The 20677-nt window shown below is 39.1% G+C and overlaps 1 protein-coding gene across 1 annotated transcript; it reads left to right on the top strand.

The window, feature by feature from the left end:
• Positions 1–17781: 17781 nt before the first annotated feature.
• Positions 17782–20458, top strand: LOC142613309 (gibberellin receptor GID1B-like). The gene is made up of 2 exons (XM_075785613.1): positions 17782–18262; positions 18957–20458. Exons 1-2 carry the CDS (start codon positions 18224–18226, stop codon positions 19950–19952), a joined length of 1035 nt encoding a protein of 344 aa, XP_075641728.1. The 5' UTR covers positions 17782–18223; the 3' UTR covers positions 19953–20458.
• The last annotated feature ends 219 nt before the right edge of the window (positions 20459–20677 follow it).

Here is a 20677-nt window from a genome sequence, read left to right as displayed (position 1 = left end):
TTATGCATTTTAGAACATCTCCATATTGATCTTTTCCCCCTTATACATATGTGTGTGTATATATATATATATCCTTTTTCTTTTTCTTTTTTTCTTTTCTTTTTTTTCCTTTATATTTTTCCTCCAAAGTAATATTTTAGATTTTCTAGCTAATAACTTGATTTGACGGTAAAAGAAAATTGTAGGTAAAGTCTTATGTCATTGAATAAAAGATATAATATTCGAATCATGTCTTTATAAAAAACTAATTGGTATCTTGATTTATTGTAAAACAATTATCGTGGAGGAGAAACTATAATTTAAAATTCTATTATATCTATAAAATATTTTTTTTTAAAAGGGGAAAATAGTAGGTAATTGGAGACAATTTTAAAATGAGAATAGCGAAGAATATTCTCTTTGTGCTTTACTTCTATGGCCCAGCTAATTAAATTTTCACTAATCAAATCTGCTTGTGCTTAACTTCTAAAAATGTTTCTTCATGTAGTACTTTGAGCATTCTAGATAAAGAGTAGAGATGATGATGATGGTAACCAATCATAATAATTCTTTTGTTAATGAATTCTAACCAAGATGACAGCTTCTTCCATTATAAGAGTAAAATGAATAGTGAGATCAATGTTCAAGATTTATAGGTGAATGTATAACATATTAATAAAGAAAAAGACATAAGAATTCCTTATCTTGTTTTAGTCTAAATAAACACAAGGATGAGAGAGGTTCAAAGTCATTGATCACTTGCATTACCTACAACAACAATATTTAAAATAAGGTCCGATTAATGTGTACCCTAAAGCCATCTGTTTTTAGAAATATTTTATGGGAAATTGAAAAGGTTGTAAAATTTATTCAATTCCCGATAAAAAAGCCTTGATGGCACACGTTAGTAAAATCTATTATATAATCTATTTCTTTCTATATATATTTAGAAAAAAAAAAAAGAAAAAAGAGAACCCAATTGCCCTGATTTTTTTTTTCTATAATAGGGAAAAATAAGAAAAATGAGTTTCAGTTAGCTCAATTGGTAAAGTTTCAGATGGTTAAAAAAGAGATTTGAGATTCAATTTCTGCTTCTACCCAAAAAATTAATAATATCTTGATCTAATGATAAATAGTTATTATCAGGAGTTAAAATCATAAGTTGAAACTAAAAAAAAAAGAACCAAAAAAAAAAAAACTACAGCAAACGGGCAATACATCAAATCTAATTTCTTTCTATACTGACTTTAGCAAAAAGAAAAGAGAAGGAAAGAGATTTTTTTGGTGTCTACACTGACCCATCTGATCTAAATTTTTGGGTGAGTTAAGAATAAATAAATAAAAATAAAAAAGACGACATTATACATCAAAAAAATCATTTTCCACTTGGTGGAATTGACCCAATTGGCACAAGAGGCCAAAAGCTGTTCCTAGTTGTTGACCTAATGCAGAAAAGGCCAAAACTCATAGTGGGCCGCACGTTATTAGAGAGAAAAAAGAAAAAAAAAATTAAGTCCCAAAAGATACAGATAGCCTATTGAATAAAGAGAGAGAAAGAGAGAGCGCATGCTGATAGAAAAAGGAAAGAAAGGGAAGCTGAAGAGGAAAAAAAAAAGAAAAGGTGTAGTAAGCAACACGGCAAAGATGTTTGGTATAGTTTGTATGTGTGTGGCACATGCTTAGCCAAACCTTCATATAAGGACAACATATGCATCCAAATATACAAGCACTAGCGTGCTATTATTTTACTCTTTCTTTTTTTCTTTTACATCAACTTTGGTTTTATACGTTTTGTCTTTATCTTTTTTTGCCAATGTTAATTATATGAAACCAAAAATACTACAAGCCTGGCGTAATGCCGTAATGTTGATTTTACACTAATAGTTATATGTAACAATTTTTGTGTAAAAATGTGTGTGATAGTTTCAAATCACGATTTTGGTATTAAAAGTGTATGTGTGGTTGTGTAATAATCCGTGTGTGTTAGTATTTACCAGAGTTTAAGAAGAAGTTACATATCAATAACTTAAGACACTTTATATTTATCTCGTTACATGGGAACACTGATGATCTCATGGAGACCACGAAGTTTTGATTAAAAAAAACTACGGGAAACTTTCTCTATAGGTGGGCGTTGGAGTTATTCTAAGATTTCAAAGTCTATGCTTTCTTTGCCTTTATTATCATTACTTTTTTCTTTTGGTATTAGATGGTGCATAGTTGTAAGGTTTATGACAATATATCATCTTCTGGTTTGGCTGACGTATCTAGGGTTTTTGGAGTCTCATGTTTGTAAGAATGATAGCATGTGCTACACATTGAAAAAGAGAGAGAGAGAATACATAAATAAAACATATTTTCATAGGTCTATAAAAGTTAAAATTACACATAAAACTATCCTAAAATATTGTTCATCTTCTCTAAAAATTATATATTTTTCTCAATCGAAAATGTCACCCCTACGAATTAGCTTAGCTAGGAAAATAAACATTGACCATTTTTTCCTGGTCAGTGCAAAAGGATTATAAATTCAAATAATAAATTTGACTACTACTGTAAACTTTGAACAATAATGCTCAGTCTCCAATGACCAAGACATATTGGGGAAATTGTTTTGTTTTCGTGATCTTAGGGCCTAAGATTGTGAGTGATATTATAGTATTAGGGCATTCATTTCTTTCAAGAAAGATAGTAAATTTTACACCATTATGAACTCAAACTTGTAACTCTCTATTCATACCATACCATTTCATGGTATTGTTCTTTTTTTCTTTCTTCTGTTTTTTGCTAAATTCATGGTATTGTTCTAAGATTTTGATTTGTGTACAACTTTAATATAATTTACTTTTTTTCAAAATACAATTGTATTATGTCATCTTTACGATAAGTTTGAATATCTTGATTTTTTTTTATCCGTTAATATCATAAACTAGGATTAAAGACAAAAGACTTAGTCATATCAAACCACCTCACTAAACCTCGAAGAAACTTATTAGGGAGCAATAAAATTGATAGAGTCGGAAAGCCACCTTGATAAGGATTTCATTTTCATGTATAAAAGAATCTTTGGCTTACTTGTATTGTAATTGTAAAAGGTTTTCCCATCAATCAAAAAAAAATGAACGGTCAAGATTAGCTTAAAGTACAAATAACCAAAGTGTACAACAAAGCACCCAAAACTTTTGATTTCTTGTTTGTTTTGTCAAACTTTATCGCACACCCATCATAGCTTGGACCTTTTCCATCTAACAAAACCAACGGCGGAGATCCTTTATTAGGTCCCACATCAATTTTGTCATAAGAAAAAAAATCTAATCAACCACACAAATACAAACACAAACACAAAACAAAGCAAAGCTCCAAAACAATAAGACGTGGCAAACCCATATTCCACAATGCAAATCACAGGTGGGTCTTTTTTTTTTTTTTTTTTTAAGAAGGGTCCCACTAATTGAGTTTTTGATCATCGTATCAAGTTGTTTCAAGAATAAAAAGACTTTAGAGGGTAGGACCCATGACTTAAAAACGTGAGTTATGTGTCCTTGACACGTGTCCATTACCCACAAGAAGATGGTGATATAGAAACAGTCTCTATAGAATACGACAAAATCCAAAGCCCACATTTTTTTTTTTTTTTTTTTGGGAAAAAACAAAATTATTAAAAGGAAAGCTCTCTTCAAGCTCTGACAAAAAACATGTCGTCACGCGCTTTGCGCTAGAGGACAAAACACGTGGTCGTGGTCGAGTGGCAGGTTTCGTTATTTCCTGGGCATGTGGAGGGTATTTTGGGGAATTGGATAATTGGATTGGCTAAAAGAGAGTTGAGATGGAACCCTTTGTCGCCACGTGCCTTGGCGTCGGCCGCACGCAGAAATCTCTTTTGTCTGCTTCTTTTGATTATTTTGTTTTTTTCTCTCCTAATTTTCTTCTTCTTTTTTTCTCTAAATTCGTACGGCTCTTGCCAGAGCAGTTTTTGACTAGTTCCAGAACCTTTTGGAGTAGTTATTTACTTCTCCTAAGTTCGTTTTTTTTTTTTTTTAATGTATAAATTTTTCTTTGAAATCTAGCTATTAGATTTGAAAAATCTTGATGAAATGTTATTGACAATGACTGTCTGTTATAATTGTAAAAAAAAGTTATTAATTACTATTATCTATGTCCTTCAACTAAATTTATGATGTCACATAATACTTTTCAAACTTAATAAAGAATTAAAATGCTCTTAAAGTTTAGAGTTCAACTAAATTTGTTTATCAACTTTCAACACTTGCAGTTATGGACTTGATTGTTCTAACCATGTTAATGTGGTCATTGTGTTATGGTTTACTAAATTTTTGTGAGTTAACTCGTCTAAAAATGATAGCGTTTTTTTTTTTCTATTTTTGTTCTAAAATAACATAATTTTTGGGTGGATTAAAATTAACAATGAGATTAATGGACATTGATGAAAGGGGCACATTAATATTATTATAAAAGTTGAGGGTATAAATCAATTAAATTACATAATCAGTAGTATTTTTTAACTTTTTTTTCATAAATTTGACTATAATTATGAATCAAATTTGATCATTCTATTTTTATGAAAAAAAAAAAAGAAGTATAATAGAAACTTCACTATATTACAAGGGTTGATCAAACAAATGATTGTCTCCCTCTGTCCCCCTCCCCAAAAATGTATAGATATATTAAGTTTTGAAACTATAATATGTTTGCTTTATTATGATTATTCCTTATCATTATGTCAAAGTATAAATTTTTCTTTTTTAGTGTAGATGAAATTCAATTCTATATTCATTATTCAACAACAAAAAACTTTCTAATATTGATTATGTTTTAAGCTATCCATCAAGGTAATTTTGATAATAAGTTATCATATTTGTTGAATTGAATCCAAAAAAAAAATGATAATCATTTTTATTAGATGTTTAACAAACTTATTTTTTTCCAATTTAGTACTCTCTTAAAAAAAAAAAAACTATAGTACTCATTAGTCTAAACAATTACTAACAAATGGAAAGTGGTCTAAGGTAAAAGTCTTAGTTGAATATCAATCTTTGAGCTAGTTGTAATGAAGTTTTTAACTAATACTTTTTCCTAAGAGAGAAAAGCACTAAACATCTCTCGTCATTAAGCACAAACTCCTATGATAGTGTACATCTTCCTCTTCCCTTATATTTTTTTATATAAAATTTTAATATAAACTAAAAACATAAATCTAACATGAAGCATGTAAAGAAACACTCCCCTCCACAATCATTACTTTACATTAAATAAGAGATTTTTCATGATTACTCTCATTTAAATTTACATCCATTGCATCAATAATGTTCACTACAAATGTCATTAAAAAAAAGTGAAGGATAACTAGAAGAAAAGCAATTAAAAAAAGAATGTATAGAACTCCAAAAGAAATTATTCTCATCTAATGGAAGCAACTAATTGTGGTTACTTTATTTAGATATGATCACAATATCTCATTTCCACTAAGAATCAATACTTGAAAGTTGAATGAAACAGATCCTCAAAGAGGAATCTCAAGTGATGACTATAAATGTGCAAAGAAATTATTCCTATTGTATGCGTCGTTTTTTTTTTTTTTTTTAATATAAAACTTTTTTTTAAGTAAAAATATGAACTTGTTTTCTTGTATTTGATCGAAACTGTAAGTGCACAATTTGTACCCGGTCCAATCCCTAGATGGACTCAAGCCCAAAGAGTCTATACAATGAAATTTGTAGAGTATGGGTTTAAAACCTAGGTTAGGAATATTGGATAGTTAATAAACATGCTAGAATGCTGCGATTTATGCGAATAATAGATAAATATGACAAAAAAACTCTCCTCAGACGTAAGCCGAGGATCACTCGTATTGCCTTTCTTTCTTTAAGCAAAAGATTACAATTTTTAGTTTTAAAAAAAAGCCCCCTCTCTTCTTTCCTCTCTCGTCTTCTTATAGCCCTCTTTTTCTTCCCTGTTTCTTCCACGTGTAACACAGATTTTCCCCATAGATACTTGTCCCATCAACCACCTTCTTGAAGTCCTCAAATAGTAGCTAGAAGACTGAATATTATTATTCAGAGGTCATTCCTCCATTAATGCGGCCAGGAAGGTAGGTGCAGGGCCTTTAATATGGTGGTAGCAGCTTTTTTCTCTTCTAGTATTTCTCACACGTTCCTCCTTCTAACGAGTGCTTGGATCACGCCTTTACCCAACAGATCTTCCAGAATTCTGTCTTTAAATCCTTTAGCACGTCTCATGGCCTTTATTGGGCCCGTCCGAGAAGATACTCCTCCTCGGACAATTCCTCTACCCCTTGTAGTGCGAACTGGCCCGTGGGCCTCGAAGACTCTGATTGAACAGAATTATACCAACAAACCAGGCCCAAGGCCCAAATCTGCATTTAAGCATTTTTACCCCCCACAATAGCCCCTAAAAACTTCATTTTTCCCCCCATCCGAGGAGAGAAATGGAGTTTTGAACCAACAGCGCACCCTCCACACACTTTGCACACCGCCACACGTGTAAGGGTCCTTTTGTTCCTTTAAAACCACCCTTGACGCTTCGAAACCCGGAACACTCGCATTAATGACTGCAAGTTACGTCTTGTTTCCCACGTTCAACGGTGAGATACGCATCCAACAGTCCGGGTTCGCTCTAAAAATTTGGGCAGGATAATTCTGATTCGAGGCCGCCTCCCACACGCCAAAATGCCTTGGAAACCGAATCTCCATCCATCCTTTCAGAAATCAATCAAGTCTAAGAGTTACTCACTCTCTTTCCTCTCAAGAAGCTCGTGAAGAATCGCCTAACTATTTCCTGTAAGTTCTCAACTTCCTTTACTCATTTCTCCTTGGCTTCTGTCCTCGGCCACCAACTAGACCCCTCCCCTTCTCTAAACTTTCATTCTCACTCCCACCAAATGGGTAGATTTAAGTGTTTAGTAGATACCGACGCCGGTATGGAGGGTTTTCGGGCCAAATATCATATTCCCCAAGACGTAGGCTTGAGATATTGCCCAGTAGAAGCCATAGGTAACGCTAGAAGAGAGGGAGAAGTTATCATCCCCATCATCGCATTCCTAGAAGGTGGGATGACCCTTCCCATGAGAAACGTAACCAGCGAATACCTACGTAACCATAGGTTATGCCTAGATCAGTGCACACCAAATGTGTTTAGAGTCTTAGGTCATGTCGACGTTTTAAATGAACAAATGGGTCTGAACCTCACATGGCACGACGTCATTTAAATGTACGAGTGCCATAAACTTAAAGGCGTAGGATATTATCTTAAATCCAGATCTAACATTGTTAGGCTAATATCCTGTCTTCCCAAATCCAGTAAAGGCATGAAAGACAACTATCTTATCACCTCGGGAAACTAGTCTAACGGTCCTTACTGCCCAGTCGAATGGGGAGACCCAGGTGTGACTCCATAGGAGTTAGATTCCCTAACCTGTGACTTAGTCCCGTTAACTTTACCGTTTTTTGTTACATTGCGTATTACTACACCTTTCTTTGATATTCATTGTTGATCTAACCATGCTCATCTCCTCGGATGTTTTTCACAGATAAACAACACGTACGGCTGCGTCTAAGCCTTTGCAGCGTCGCGGACCTCAATCGCGTTCTTCGATCCGAAGTGTTTATTAGCAAAGAACTACAAGTGAGAGCAGCCCACCTGATATTAGGATACGATCCTTTATCAAATGATTTCCAAGAGATTGACAACGCGATCACCGCAGCAGACCAACGACGCAAAATGATAGATATTTCACAACGAGGCTTCCTTTCTGACCATGAACTCCCAGATGACCCCTCCATCATATTGTATTCTCACCCCATCGCTGCAGTTCCTCTCTCAGCGCATTCCCAAACGACAGCCATCCGAGAAGAACAGTCATCTTCGCAACGATCACTTGACGAGGAAATTAAACAGTTTCGCCTTGAAGAAGCTGAGAGACCTCGAGAGGATCAACTCGTCATCCTCTCAGACGAAGAGCACATGCCTGCAGAAACTTCTAGCATAAAGAATTTAATAATAGCATAACCCGACTCTAGCTCCGAGGAAGACGACATATCTACTCTTAGGAGGCTGATGTCTAAAAGGGCACGAAAGCCTTTAAAAAGGGCGTGGTTGAGTCACAGATCCCTCCCCTTCGGCCACCACCCCCTCCTCCCTTTGATCCTAAGATTCCCATTCCGAAACCTAAGAAGAAGAGGAAAAACGAGACCGAGGAGGCAGAGATGGAGAGGCAGAAGAAACTAAAGCAACAACAACAACAACAGAAAGTAGGCAAAGGTAAGGGACGTGCCTCTTCAGTAGAGAGTGGGGAGAACCGTGACCTGGCCGAGGTACGCCGTACATAGGCCAACTGGTCTCCCAAACTGAAGCTAGATGGGGCCCCAATCTCCTGCCAATCTAGTATTAGGGCGTTCCAGCAAGGACACGCTCATCACCTGACTGAGGCTTTGGAACGGCCTCTTCTCCTACTAAAGGACATGGATACCCTTGACAAGATGACTCAACCACATCTTTTTCTCTCTCTCAAAAGGGACTTGGCTTTGGTGGGTGTCTCGTATTTACCCCCACCTTACTGCTTTCATCATGTTTTAGCGAAAAATCGTTCATACGTACCTTGGATTCGTTTGAACAATAATGCATTTGTTTAATACTTTAATGCAGGCCATACAAGAAGTCTTCGCTGCAGAAAGGTGGGTGGAAGACTCTCGGAAAAAGGCTACAGCTGAACTTGAGGCCAGACTAGAGACCGAGAAGGCCTTAGACCAAACCTTTGCGGAGAACGAGAACCTAACCAAGCAGCTGACAGAGGAAAAGAGGGAGAGAGATGGTGCCGAGGCCAGCCTCAAAACGATGAAAACTCAAGTGGAGGGGCAACATAAACTTCTGCGTCAAAAGGACGAGGACTTGTCTAAAGCCCAACAAAAAAACTCTGACCTGAGGAAGGAGCTTGCTCGAGTGAGGGAAGAGGCTCGTACCCTCAAGGAAAACGTGGAGGCTGCCAAGAAGGTTGCTTACAAATAAGGGGTTGAGGCGACAGAAAATCAACTGACAGAGGAGTTCGTAGAGCTATGCAGGGAGTACTGCCAACAAGTGTGGGCAGAAGCTCTGAATGTGGTAGGAATTCCCACGACTTCCGAGTTGAGGAAACCTGAGAACATTTGGCTTCCTCAGGACATCCAAGTGCTCGAAGAGCTTCCTCCTGTCGCACCTACCCACGAGATAGCACCTTCAACGCATCCATCCACGATTCCAGAGCCCATTCCAACTCCTAAAGAACCTGCTGGTTCTGACAAAGAGAAGGAACAAGGCGACGAAGCCGAGAAGCCTCTGAGCAAGAATGCCGAGGCCAATGTTCCTCCACCAGTGGCAAAAGACAAAAGGAAACAAGTCCAGACCTCATTCGAAGTGGAGCTAAAACAAACAGAGGAGGACAGCAAAGCAAAAGGGGTTGCCAGCACATCCAAGCAGGACCGCCCCACCAAGGTTTAAGACCTAGGCCAGTTAGGACTCCCTCCCCTTTTCTCATGTAATAATTTTTGTATTAGGGCTTTTATTTCCAGTGTATATCCTGACAAAATTAATGAGAAATTTGAAAGGTTTGATCTTCAACTGACTTCTAACCTTCAGTACAAAAATACTAATTCGTTTCTCCTTAGCGCAAAATTACATAAGTGGAACAATTAACTCCACCCCCTAATACATAGTAAAGTCTTTACAACATTTCGATTAGCAGTAACTTCAAATAAAAGTACATACACTTAGTGTATATATGTACATAATGCCTCAAAACCATAATATATGTAATACAACAATACACAATCTAAAACTGAACTTAGCATTTAGTTTTGGGCATAAAGCAATCCATAAAACTTACTGTGGCTCATCAACACATCAACACTCATGAGGCACGGTTTCTGCTAATTTTTCCAAAGTAGAGGGTCCGAGGACCCAACGTAACTAAGGTTTTGTTTAACAGTCAATAGGATATCAATTTCCACGAGGTATGTGGTCCGAGGACCATGCATGACCAAGTTTCCGTTTGATATTTAGAAATAGCGAATTGAAATGTTAATTTCCCCAAAGTAGAAGGTCTGAGGACCCGACATAACTAAGGTTATGTTTAACAATCAATAAGATATCAATTTCCACAAGGTATGTGGTCCGAGGACCATGCATGACCAAGTTTCTGTTTGATATTTAGAAATAGCGAATTGAAATGTTAATTTCCCCAAAGTAGAAGGTCCGAGGACCCGACATAACTAAGGTTCTGTTTAACAATCAATAAGATATCAATTTCCATGAGGTACGTGGTCCGAGGACCATGCATGACCAAATTTCTGTTTGATATTTAGAAATAGCGAATTGAAATGTTAATTTCTCCAAAGTAGAAGGTTCGAGGACCCGACATAACTAAGGTTCTATTTAACAATCAATAAGATATCAATTTTCACGAGGTATGTGGTCCGAGGACCATGCATGACCAAGTTTCTGTTTGATATTTATAATAAGTAAATCGAACTGTTACATAATGATAATTTGAACAACGAACGACAAAAGTGCTTTTCATTAATAATAATACCTTCATAGGTTATTTACATTCTAAGGGCGTTGTACAATTTTTTCATCTAGATCAGCTAAGTGATATGACCCTATGCCCGCTACAGAAATGATTCGGTATGGTCCTTCCCAAGTTGGTGCTAGCTTTCCCCACGCTAGATTTTTGGAAGTACCCATGACTTTCCTCAACACCAAATCCCCAGGCGCTAGTGGCCTTAGCTTCACATGAGTATCATATCCTCGTTTGAGCTTCTGCTGATAATAAGCCAGTTGGACCATGGCGGCCTTTCGCCGTTCCTCAACTAGATCCAGGCTTTTCTCCAGGAGGCCATCGTTATTTCCCGGGCTAAAAGAACTCGTCCTTAATGTGGGAAACCCAGATTCCAAAGGTATCACCGCCTCAGCCCTGTAAGTCATGGAGAAGGGTGTTTCTCCAATGGATCTTCGCGGCGTAGTCTGATATGTCCACAAAATGTGTGGCAATTCCTCTACCCATCTATCCTTTGCGTCATCCAGCCTCTTCTTAAGTCCACTGACTATAACTTTGTTAACGGCCTTGGCCTACCCATTTCCCTGAGGATAAGCTGGAGTGGAGTATCTATTTGTGATGCCCAAATCATTACAATATTTCCTGAAAGCTTTACTATCAAATTGCACGCCATTATCTGAAATAAGTGTGTGACGTACCCCAAATCTAGTGATAATGTTCTTCCAGATAAATTTCTTGGTGTCCACATCCCTAATATTTGATAAAGGCTCAGTTTCGACCCACTTGGTGAAGTAATCAGTTCCCACAAGTAGCCACCTTTTGTTTCCCACAGCCCTCGAAAAAGGCCCAACTATATCCAGTCCCCATTGAGCGAATGGCTGAGGACTAGACAAAGGATTAAGGACACCACTAGGCTGATGAATATTAGGAGCAAACCTCTGACACTGGTCACATTTTCTTACGTAGTCCTGAGCCTCTCTCTGCATATTGGGCCACCAATATCCCTGAGTCAGAGCTCTATGGACTAAAGATCTCCCTCCAATATGGCTTTCACAAATTCCCTCGTGCAATTCTTCTAAAAGTGCCTCCGTCGCTTCAGGATGTACACATAGCAAGTATGGTCCGGAAAAGGAGCGTTTATACAGCTTCTGATTCTCGGATAACCAGAATCGAGGCGCCTTTCGATGAATTTTATCTGCTTCAGACTTCTCCTCGGGCAGAACGTCGCTCTTTAGAAAAGAAACTACGGGGTCCATCCAACTAGATCCGAATTTTATCAGATGGATACAGACGGCACTTGCAGTGGTTAAAGCCGGTTTCAGCAAGTCTTCGACGAGGATAATCCTAGGCAAACATTGAGCCGAGGACGTTGCCAAAGTGGCCAACGAGTCCGCATGCGTGTTTCCACTTCTAGAAACATGCGAAATGATGAAAGAATCAAACTTGGATTGTAAACATTTGACCTGGGTTAGGTACTCTTGCATTCTTAGATCCCTAGCCTCCATGGTCCCCGTCACTTGGCCCACAACTAATTGAGAATTCGAGGACATATGAACTGCATTTCCCCCCATTTTTCGGACCATATCCATACCGACTAAGACAGCTTCGTACTCAGCCTCGTTATTAGTGGCCGGGAACGCTAATCTCAATGATTTCTCAAAGGTAATTCCCTCAGGGGATACCAAAACAAGTCCAACGCCTGATCCCCTTTGGTTTGCTACCCCATCAACATACGCTTTCCAAACTTGAGGCCCTTTGCATGTGATCATGCCAACTGATTTTTCATCCATGTGCGATTCCTTTGCAGTTTCTTTTAACGATGGTTCGGTGAACTCTGCCACCAAATCAGCGAGAACCTGGTCCTTCACCGAGGTGCGCAACATATATTTGATATCAAAAGCTCCCAGAATAGTTCCCCACTTGGCTACCCTTCCCGAGTAGTCAGCACTTCGCAATACTGACTTGAGAGGAAGTTTAGTCAAAACCACGACGGTGTGAGATTGGAAGTAGTGAGGAAGTTTTCGTGTAGCATGGACTACGGCCAGAATTGCCTTCTCCAAAGGCAAATATTGCACCTCAGCTTCATTCAAAGATTTGCTAACATAATAAACCGGTCTTTGTACTCCACCGTCGTCCCTTATCAGAACCAAGCTGACTGCATGGATAGCTACAGCTAGGTATGCAAACAGGATTTCATCGACCTCCGGCCGAGACATGATGGGTGGCCGGGAAAGATATTCCTTAAGTTGCTGAAAAGCTAAAGCGTAATCCTCGGACCATCAGAATCATTTCCACTTATTTAACAATTGGAAAAAAGGTCTACACTTATCAGCGAACCAAGAGATAAACCTGATGAGAGCAGCAGTCATCCCGGTCAATTTCTGAACTTCCTTCGGATTTCGAGGTGGTTGCAAGCCCTGAATGGCTCTAACCTGTACCGGATTTACCTCTATTCCTCTAAGAGTCACCATGTAGCCTAGGAACTTTCCGGAGCCTACCCCAAAAGAACACTTTGAGGCGTTAAGGCGCAGCTTGTACTTCCTAAGTGTTTGAAAGGTATCGTCCAAATCTTTCACATGCATAGGTACTATCTTACTCTTCACTACCATATTATCCACATATACCTCAATGGTCTTCCCAAGCTGTGATTCGAACATCCTAGTCAGCATCCTTTGGTAAGTAGCCCCTGCATTTTTCAAACCGAATGGCATCACTTTATAGTGATAATTCCCCGTAGGAGTAATGAAGGCAGTCTTCTCCTAATCACCCAACGCCAAAGGTATTTGGTGATAACTTTGGAAGGCATCCAAAAAACTCATCCGAGGATGCCCAACCGTAGCATCTACTAGCTGATCGAAGTGAGGCATCGGGAACGAGTCTTTTGGGCAAGCTTTGTTCAGGTCTGTGAAGTCCACACATACTCTCCACTTTCCGCTCTTCTTTTTTACTACGACAATGCGCGCCAACCATTCTAGGTAGAAAACTTCTTTAATAGCCCCAACCATTTTGAGCTTGAGCACCTCTTCCTTGACGGCCTCGGCATGTTCTTTCGAAGAACGCCGAGGTGGTTGCCTCTTGCGAATAATGACAGGATTGACGTTCAAATGATGGCAAATGAAACTTGGGTCAACCCCCGGAGCCTCATAGGATCCCATGCAAAAACGTCGATATTGTTTTTCAAAAATATCACCAATTCCATCTTCTCTTGGTATGGTAGCTGTATCCCAACTTGAAAGAACCTTTCGGGGTCATCATTTATGAGAAATCTTTCCAACTCTTCACACGTGGCCTCCTCTGCTGTCACCACATCGGGAGCATCCAAAATTTTTAATTGCTGTAACTCTTCCAAAGTCGAGGTCAAGGATTCTGATTCGTCTTGATGCAGCACTGCGGCCGATATGCATTGCCTTGCTACTGATTGGCTCCCAAGAATTTCTTCAATCAATCCACTCGAGGAAAATTTCACTTTAACATGTAAAGTCGAGGAGACAGCACCCAAAGCATGCAGCCAAGGCCTTGCGACGATGGCTGTGTATGGAGAATATGCGTCAACCACAATGAAATCTACATCGACCGTTTTCGGGCCCGACTGTACGTGCAAACGAATTTGTCCCTTTGGTATGACAGTCTTCCCTTCAAAGCTTATCAACGGTGAATCATAGGGAGTGAGATCCTCCAACTCTAACTTAAGCCCCTTGAATAAGTCAGGGTACATAATATCCGTACTGCTACCCTGATCGACCATCACCCTCCTGACGTCATAATTCCCTATCCTCAATATGACCACCAGGGCATCGTCATGCGGTTGAATAGTCCCAACCTTATCCTCCTCAGAGAATCTCAAAATAGGCGTACTCCCTTTGATCCTCTTCGGCCTCGAGCTAGACTCCTTGGCCTAGGAATGTGACACCGCCATCACCCTTGTAGGACAGGAACCGGTCCTGCCAGGTGCAGCGAAGATGACATTAATCGTTCCCAAGGGCGGCCGAGATGAGTTGTTCTTCTAATTATTTGAACCCGAATGATTTCCTTGTCCGTTAGGTTGATACAGGTGTTGCTTCAATTTTCCCTCACTAACAAACTGCTCTAAATGGTTCCAAAGGGTCCGACAATTCTCGGTAGTATGACCCACATCCTGATGATACTGGCAAAAGAGGTTCTGATTCCGTTTCGTAGGGTCCCCCGCCATCTTATTGGGTCGCTTGAAGTAGGGTTCCTTGCGGACTTTCTCCAGCAATTGGTGCACTGGTTCTTGGAATACGGTATTAACTACTTGAGGAGTGGCTGAACCAGATTGCCTAGAGAAATCTCTCCTCAGCTTATTGTTATGGTACCTGTCCGACCTGAAATCCCTTCTCTCTTGAGGGATAACCTTCGCCTTACCCTTACCTTGTTGTTGATCTTCCTCAACCCTCTTGTACTCGTCGATGTGATCTATGAGGCGACGTACACTCCGCACGGGCTTTTTGGTCAGAGATTTCCTTAAATCGTGATCAGTTGGGAGGCCCACTTTGAAAGTGTCAATCATCACTTCATCAAAATCACCGTCGATTTCATTAAACATTTCCCAGTATCTGTCAGAATACGCTTTCAAAGTCTCACCCTCCCTCATGGCCATGGATAACAATGAGTCCAAAGGCCGAGGGACTCTGCTGCATGTAATGAATCGAGACGCGAATGCCCTAGTGAGTTCCATGAAAGAATCGACAGACCCCGACTTTAGTCCATTAAACCATCTCATAGCAACAGGTCCGAGGTTAGAGGGAAAGACTTTGCACACCAAGCTTTCGTTCTAAGAATGTACCACCATCCTCTGATTAAAATGGCTCACGTGTTCGACTGGGTCTGTCCTGCCATTATAGATGGTGAAGGTGGGCTGAGTGAACCGCCGTGGGAGCCTTCCCTTCTCGATCCTGCGTGAGAAGGGTGACTTGGAGAGTTGGTGCAATGCTCGGCTCATAGCATCGTTTCCCAAGCCCCTAGAGGGAAACTTCTTATGCTTACAACTTGGAAGCTCATCCTTCTCGTAAGAGAAGGTTTCGCCAAGGGGAGTCCTAGACCTTGGACTGTAACTGCTTCCCTGGGACCCCCCAGAGGAAGGATTGGACGGAGGTGAAGCCCGCCTTCGTCTGACACAGCGTAGCTTTTTCTTAAGGTGGTCAATCTCCCTCTGCATGGCCTTGGCATCATCCTCATGGGCGGCCCTGCTTCCACCACACGAATGGCTTGCATCAGGGTGTACTGTATGCACACTTCCCTCTCGATCCCTCCGACGCTCAAGACGCTCAAAATGATTTTCGCGCTGGGACCCCTGAGACTCTGCATGATGCGAACCTAAGCCTGCCATGATGTTCCAATTCATTCAACACTAGATTCCCATAGACGGCGCCAATTGTAAGTGCACAATTTGTACCCGGTCCAATCCCTAGATGGACTCAGGCGCAAAGAGTCTTATACAATGAAATTTGTAGAGTATGGGTTTGAAACCTAGGTTAGGGATATTTGAGAGTTAATAAACAGGCTAGAATGCTGCGATCTATGCAAATAATAGATAAATATGACAAAAAAACTCTCCTCGGACGTAAGCCGAGGACCACTCGTATTGCCTTTCTTTCTTTAAGCAAAAGATTACAATTTTTAGTTTCAAAAAAAGGTCCCCTCTCTTCTTTCCTCTCTCGTCTTCTTATAGCCCTCTTCTTCTTCCTTGTTTCTTCCACGTGTAACACAGATCTTCCCCATAGATACTTGTCCCATCAACCACCTTCTTGAAGTCCTCAAATAATAGCTGGAAGGCTGAATATTACTGTTCAGAGGTCATTCCTCCATTAATGCGGCCAGGGAGGTAGGTGCAGGGCCTTTAATGTGGTGGTAGCAGCTTTTTTCTATTCTAGTATTTCTCACACGTTCCTCCTTCTAACGAGTGTTTGGATCACGCCTTTACCCAACAGATCTTCCAGAATTCTGTCTCTAAATCCTTTAGCACGTCCCATGGCCTTTATTGGGCCCGTCCGAGGAGATACTCCTCCTCGGACAATTCCTCTGCCCCTTGTAGCGCGAACTGGCCTATGGGCCTCGAAGATTCTGATTGAACAGACTTATACCAACAAACCAGGCCCAAGGCCCAAATGTGCATTTAAGCATTTTTACTCCCCACAGTAACCATATGAAAGTGAGTAAAAAAATTTATAATAAATAAAAAATTTGTTTGGCTTTAGATGAAAAATTATTAATATTTATTGTAATTTTAAAAAAAGTACATGAACACAATTTTTCATACACAAATTGGATACCAAATAAGAAATTATGTTATATTTGTTAGCTCCTTGGAGAATGGGGTGAGAAGAGAAATGTTACCATTGAAAATGTTTTTCACTTTATTATGCTTATTTTTTATCAACTATATAAAAACATGTTCGATTCACTTACATTTTTCATCAAAATAAATATAATAAAATACAAGGAAAGTACATCTTTGTATGTTTTTTATTTTAGGTTTTCTAATTAATCTAATTAGTTCGTATATCGTTGAATAATAGATTTGGATTTGAATCCCACATTCTCTCTTAAACCAAAAACCAATTAGTTTTTTTTTTAAACAAAAACCAATTACCATATTAACTTGATGATAAAAAAACATTATTCAGGAAATAGAGTCCATAAATTAAAATTATCTCATATCTATAAAAGGATACCTATATAATTGCATTAAATAATGTAATACAAAAAATGTTATTTTTTTTCTTGAGCCCAATAACTAATCAATAATTAATAACCTTAAGGTACATCTCATGCAAATAATGGTTGTATTATAGGGTGAGACAAATAAGGGTTGCTTGAAATATTGCGTAAAAATAAACAATAAACAAACAAAAGCCAAACCACGCCTGCCAATAGCCAGCCATGCCAAATTGGCAATTGCCAAGTGCAAACTTTTTCTTTAATTTCCAGATCACACCCCCCAAAAACAAAAATAATAATAAAATAATAAAAAGAGAAAAAAAAAACGAGTAGAAATTAAACTAGTACTATAATAAATAAAGAAAACAAAAACACAAAAAAAAAACACATATAGAATAAGAAATGGTAGGACCCAATAAACAGTTTAATTCGGCCGCCCGCTTTGTCGTCTCTTTCGTCTCCGTCCATCACCGTCGTTCCTTTGCGTTTGACTCTCTCTCTCTCTCTCTCTCTGCGTGTCTCTCTTATCTTTCTCACCCATCACCTTCTTTCTCTTTCTTTTTCTTTGAGAGAGAGTGTATGTGTGTGTAATTGTGTGTGTGTGTACTTTTCTTTTCGCTCTATCCTTTTCTTTTCTAACATCTTTCATTTCTCTCTCTTTCTCTGTGTCTCTCTGAACGCTTTCTGTTCCCTGTTCTTAATATCTCAGAAAAACAACTGTCTCTTCTATTCATATTTCAGCATAAACCCAAAAACGAGGAATCTATCAGTGTCCTCCAAACGCCAAAGCCACCAATGAAAACAACACACGCCCATTATTATTATTAGTCTTTCATTGCCTTCTTCTTTTCTCTACTCTCACCTCACCTCTCACTTCCTCTGAAAAAAAAAAAAGAAGCCTTCGTTTTTGGTTATGAAAAATTAGAGGGCTTGTTGGTTTTTTTTTAAAAAACTCTTAGAACGTCTTTTTGGTTTTGGCTTTGAATCTTTTGGAGTGTCATGGCTGGTAGTAATGAAGTCAACCTCAATGAATCCAAGGTATTTTTAGCTTCATATCTTGGGCTTGTTGTACTTTCCCTGCTTCCAGTGTATTGGTCCTATTGGTGGTGTTATGTTCTTAAAGTTTGGAGCTTGTATGATCATTTGGTTGATGGGTTTGTGTTTGATTTTGTATATTCTTCCATGTTGGTGTTTGGGTTTTGGGGCTGGAGTTTCGATTTTGTTGCCTTTCATTTTGAAGGGGTCGAATTGTTTCAGGTGCCATTTGTGCTTTTTTTTACTTTGAATTGTTTCCCATGTCTGTAATGGCTATTTGGATGGTGCAATGGGTTGTTGATGTGACGGTATGGATCATGGATTGTGTTTGAGTCTCTTTCTTCTTTCTATTTCTTGAAGAAATTTTCGTGTTCTGGAAAATCCGACTTTGAGAAATTCGAGTTTGACTTGGTGCAAAAGTGGCAATTTTTCACTATGTTAAATGGTTTCCTCTTTTTGTTTCATGTCTAATATTTATTTTCTACTGCTTCTTCTCTTCCCTGCTCAAATTTCATGTGTTTTTCACCGTTGCCTTAGACATTTTCATAATTTTTTCTGTTCTGGGTATGTTAAGAGTTTGTCGTATGCATTTGATCAATTGGGTTGTTAATACTTAGGCTCCATTAAGATTCTGTAAACTGAAAATGGTATATTAGTTCTTATCCTTTCAATCTTTGAACTTTTTCTTTTCGTGTAGAGGGTTGTGCCGCTCAATACATGGGTACTCATCTCCAATTTCAAGCTAGCTTACAATATCCTTCGCCGTTCTGATGGGACATTCAACCGTGAATTGGCGGAGTTTCTTGACCGCAAAGTCCCTGCCAATACAATCCCAGTCGATGGAGTCTTTTCCTTTGATCATGTTGATAGAGTCACTGGACTTCTTAACCGGGTTTACCAACCAGCCCCGGCAAACGAGGCTCAATGGGGCATATTAGAGCTTGAGAAGCCCTTGAGCACTACCAAGATTGTCCCTGTCATAATTTTCTTCCATGGTGGAAGCTTCGCACATTCTTCAGCCAATAGTGCTATTTATGACACTTTTTGTCGCCGGCTTGTGAGCATCTGCAAGGCTGTTGTGGTTTCTGTAAATTACCGCAGATCACCTGAACATAGATACCCCTGTGCATATGATGATGGTTGGACTGCTCTTAAGTGGGTTAAATCAAGAACATGGCTTCAGAGCGGGAAAGATTCCAAGGTTCATGTATATTTGGCTGGAGATAGCTCTGGTGGAAACATTGCTCACCATGTAGCAGTGAAGGCGGCCGAGGCAGAAGTTGAGGTATTGGGTAACATCCTTCTTCATCCAATGTTTGCTGGGAAAGTTAGAACTGAATCAGAGAAGAGATTGGATGGTAAATACTTCGTTACAATTCAAGACCGCGATTGGTATTGGAGGGCTTATCTTCCTGAAGGGGAAGATAGAGACCATCCGGCATGTAATCCATTTGGCCCCAGGGGAATAAGTATTGAAGGGCTCAAGTTTCCTAAAAGTCTTGTTGTGGTTGCTGGTTTGGATCTTGTACAAGATTGGCAATTGGCTTATGTGGAAGGGCTCCAGAAAGCTGGCCAAGAGGTAAAACTTCTTTACTTAAAGGAGGCCACCATTGGGTTCTACTTCTTGCCAAATAATGACCACTTCTATTGCCTAATGGAGGAGATAAACAACTTTGTGAATCCTAACTGTTAATACACTACTTAACCTCACCTACAGCAGCCATACATAACAGAAGCTTGACACTTCACTTGGGTTCTTTTTTTTCCCCCCTTTTGCAGTTATGGTGTGTAGTTATATACCTATATATGATTGTGTAGTATTACTTCTTACTCCATTGCCATTCATGGTGATAAAGAGAGTTCTGCAACTCTGGGGGTTTGTTTGTTCTTGGTCTGGAAGACTACTGCCTATGTCTTTCAGGGAAAGCCACTATCAAAAGCTCAGAAGCATCAGAACTCACTCATTTGGCTGAACCACCCAGATATAAATTTACCCTGGTTAACTTCCAGCTGCAAATAGAGAGAGAAGTATAGGGGTAATGTTTGGTGGTTGATCTATCTGTTTTAGTAAATGGATATATCATTATAAGCACTAATTTCAGGACATGGACTGGAATGTATCCATCATGTAATGAGTCATGTATGTTATACTTGTGTTCTAGTTATATAAAGATTTTGTTTGCTCTTTAGCCTTTAAAATAGGTATCATATCTGATAGAGCTAATCCTTGTATAGTTTCTTTTGTCCTGTCATTTCTTTCACCGATGAAAATCTAAGCTTGGCTAGTTGTGACCGTAATTCAAGTGCAACTTCTTGATATATGGCTCAGAATGTTGCCTTCTCTTCTGGAGGTAGCGACAAGTTTAAAGCCAATCAACTTGTATAGGCTTTCTAGTTTTCAGTTGGAACTGTATAACA

Source organism: Castanea sativa, chromosome 10, assembly GCF_040712315.1.
Source record: "Castanea sativa cultivar Marrone di Chiusa Pesio chromosome 10, ASM4071231v1".
NCBI lineage: Eukaryota > Viridiplantae > Streptophyta > Magnoliopsida > Fagales > Fagaceae > Castanea > Castanea sativa.
Note: the sequence above shows the minus strand (reverse complement) of the source record. Positions and strands in the feature narration are given on the sequence as shown.